General features: G+C 44.8%; 1 protein-coding gene across 3 annotated transcripts in view; it reads right to left on the reverse strand.

Moving 5' to 3' along the window:
- The window catches only part of HELB (helicase (DNA) B), a 60,422-nt gene that overhangs the window by 35,241 nt on the left and 22,589 nt on the right, over positions 1 to 2,592 (reverse strand). For 2 of the 3 annotated variants that reach the window (XM_014544927.1, XM_014544926.1), the window contains exon 2: positions 149 to 550. In XM_014544927.1, coding sequence (XP_014400413.1) covers positions 149 to 550 — 402 coding nt within the window. Of the gene's footprint in view, positions 1 to 148; positions 551 to 723; positions 887 to 2,592 lie in introns of those variants that run through there. The other variant, XM_014544928.1, reaches the window with a different exon arrangement.

The raw sequence follows: 2,592 nt of genomic DNA on the forward strand, positions 1-2,592 counted from the left end.
GACTTCTCTAAACATAACCTCAGGTGAAGATTAACTAAAAAAAAAAAATTAAGGTACTATGCCAAGATACCATTGTGACAATATTTAAACGACCTAAGTCAGTAAGTATCTCAATTACACTAAACTCGATAATAAAAATCACACCTACTTGTTTTTTTCACAGAACGCCACGTCTTGTTATCTGGTTGGGACTCTTGCTGTGTAGATTGTTTTTTACCATTCTTCATATTTTCCTTCTCAAAAGTTCTCAACGTTTCCCAAAGATTTTCAAAGTTGAGATTTCCATAGCCTAATGTTGCATTTACCCAAGCTAAAAATTTAGTTATAGTGTCACTGGGGACATTACAGTCTGTAAGAAAGAGGGAACAGATATTTTTTTGATTTGGCGGTGACATATCAGACTGTAAAAAGTACGATGGAAATCCTTGAACTTGATAGTTCCTTGATCCTGCAGGCTTTACTTGTACCTTCACTCGCCACCAAGGGCCCGTTAATGGAAAATGTCCAGACACTTCATACTGCTTCCGAGTGTTTTCATCAGAAATTACAACTTAAAAAAAAAAAGTTTATTCAGTATATTTTAAAACCTCTTTCCCAATGTTTTTGTTTTTTAACCAAATACATCATTCTCTGTAACTCTCCCTCGCGCTCCCCCTCTGCCCCCGCCGCGCACACACACAGCACCCCTACAGACATCTATTAGGGTGTCTATATTCCACTTACCTGTTTCTCTGTCTCGGTCACTACACTGTAAGCCCTCTAGCATAGGACAATGTTTCATTAGTCTTTGAGCTCCAAGAGGTAAGCATGGTGCATGGCAAAAGCCTGCTGTTCTTCTAAAAGTAGTCCTCTCTCTGCTACTTTGACTTCAGCCAAAACTGACCTTCATGCAGTTTCTAAAAAAAAAATGTTCAGGTCCCTCCCACCACCAGGTCTTTGAATAAGCTGTTCCATCTGCCTCAAGCGTTCTCTTCTTTACTGTTTATCCCATTTACCTCAGCTTAACTATCTTCCTCCGGAAAGCCTTCACTGAGTCTCATGAATATAACCTCTCTAGCACAACTTACTATTTCTCCTAAGCACTGAGTAACATAATAGTTACTTCTGTGATTATTTAAAGAATGTCTGTTTAATTCACTAGATAGTAAGCTCCATTAGGACAGCAACCTCATCATCATATCTCTCCAGGGTATCCCTGCAACAACCTTGCTTGGGACATGGTAGCTAGTCACTAATACTTTTAGGATAAATTACTAAGCCCTCCACAAACACTTGAAAATTGTCTAAACCTGTGTTGTCCACTCACATGTAACTATTAAAATTAAAATTAAATAGGATATTAAAAATGGCAGCCAAGTAAGTAAATGCTGCTCCCAGGACCAAACTGGAATTACAACTATAATACAGAAAAACTTCCTGAATAATCAATGGAAAACTTGCAGGAGAGAATCCTGATACCTGAGGACCAAAAGTGGAGACCGCACAGAGACTGGTAGAAGGGGCGAAGGTGTGAAAGGGCTAGCTGGGTGCCCACAAACAGCAACTGAAGTCTCCGAGAGAGAACTCAGCTGAGGGGGGTTGCCACTGAGAACTGTGGGATCTAATCTCCAAGCTGGGCCCTCCAGCAGAGAGCACTAGAACTGACAAGAGTGTCCACAAAACATCTGGCTGTGAAAAGCAGCAGGGTTGCTTATTTTCCAGGGACAGAGAGGTGGAAATTCACACACCCTCTTAAAGGGCCAATGGCACCCTTTAAAGTGTAGAGCCACTCACCTTATGCTCCAGCAGAGGGAGGGCAGAGTGGATTGGAGCTGTGTGAGCAGGAGCCAGGAACAGGGGCCCTGGGGTTAGAGCTCAGAAGGCAGACACCCCAGTTTCCTGTGCTGAGTCATTCCCTCACACAGCAGAGGTTATCTTTGTCACACAGACATTTGCTATACTGGCAACTTTGCCTGGGGGGAAGATAGCCGACCCACCCTATTGGAAAACAACTTGCCCCAAGGTGTGTGTAGGGCGCAGCTATAGGGTTAAGCCTGGGACTGACCTGTTGGCAAAGCCACAAACAAGTCCCAGCTTAGACAGCACAGTCCTCTTAGCATAATTAGGCTTGACCTTATGACCTCCCTAGATTCTTACCTGGGAAGCTAATGGGCTGTGGGAAGTGCAGGAAGTGCTGCCTAAACAAGTGAAACTCACAAGAACAGTGTAACTATGGTGACCACTGCCTTGTTTACCTCTGGCTATAGAATAAAGGCTCCGCTGGCCTCTGGATCCCTCTCTGTGGCCTCAGCCAGGCACAGGAAGATCCCCCTAGACCCAGCTTATTCTCTTTGTCTGTCATTTCTTCATCCTTTCACCGCCCTCACTCAGGCTTTCGAACCCTTGGCTGAGCTGGCTCGGCACACCCTACTGGGGATCGAGCCCACAACCAGGGCATGTGCCCTTGGCCGGAATCGAACCTCGAACCCTTCAGTCCTCAGGCCGATGCGCTATCCACTGAGCCAAACCGGCTAGGGCCTGAACAGTGTTTTAATGAACACCATTTCTAGGCTCTACAGCCTCACAGTTTGTACAAAGTAGGACATGCGGGGC

This window comes from Myotis brandtii, unplaced genomic scaffold (assembly GCF_000412655.1).
Source record: "Myotis brandtii unplaced genomic scaffold, ASM41265v1 scaffold389, whole genome shotgun sequence".
Taxonomy (NCBI): domain Eukaryota; kingdom Metazoa; phylum Chordata; class Mammalia; order Chiroptera; family Vespertilionidae; genus Myotis; species Myotis brandtii.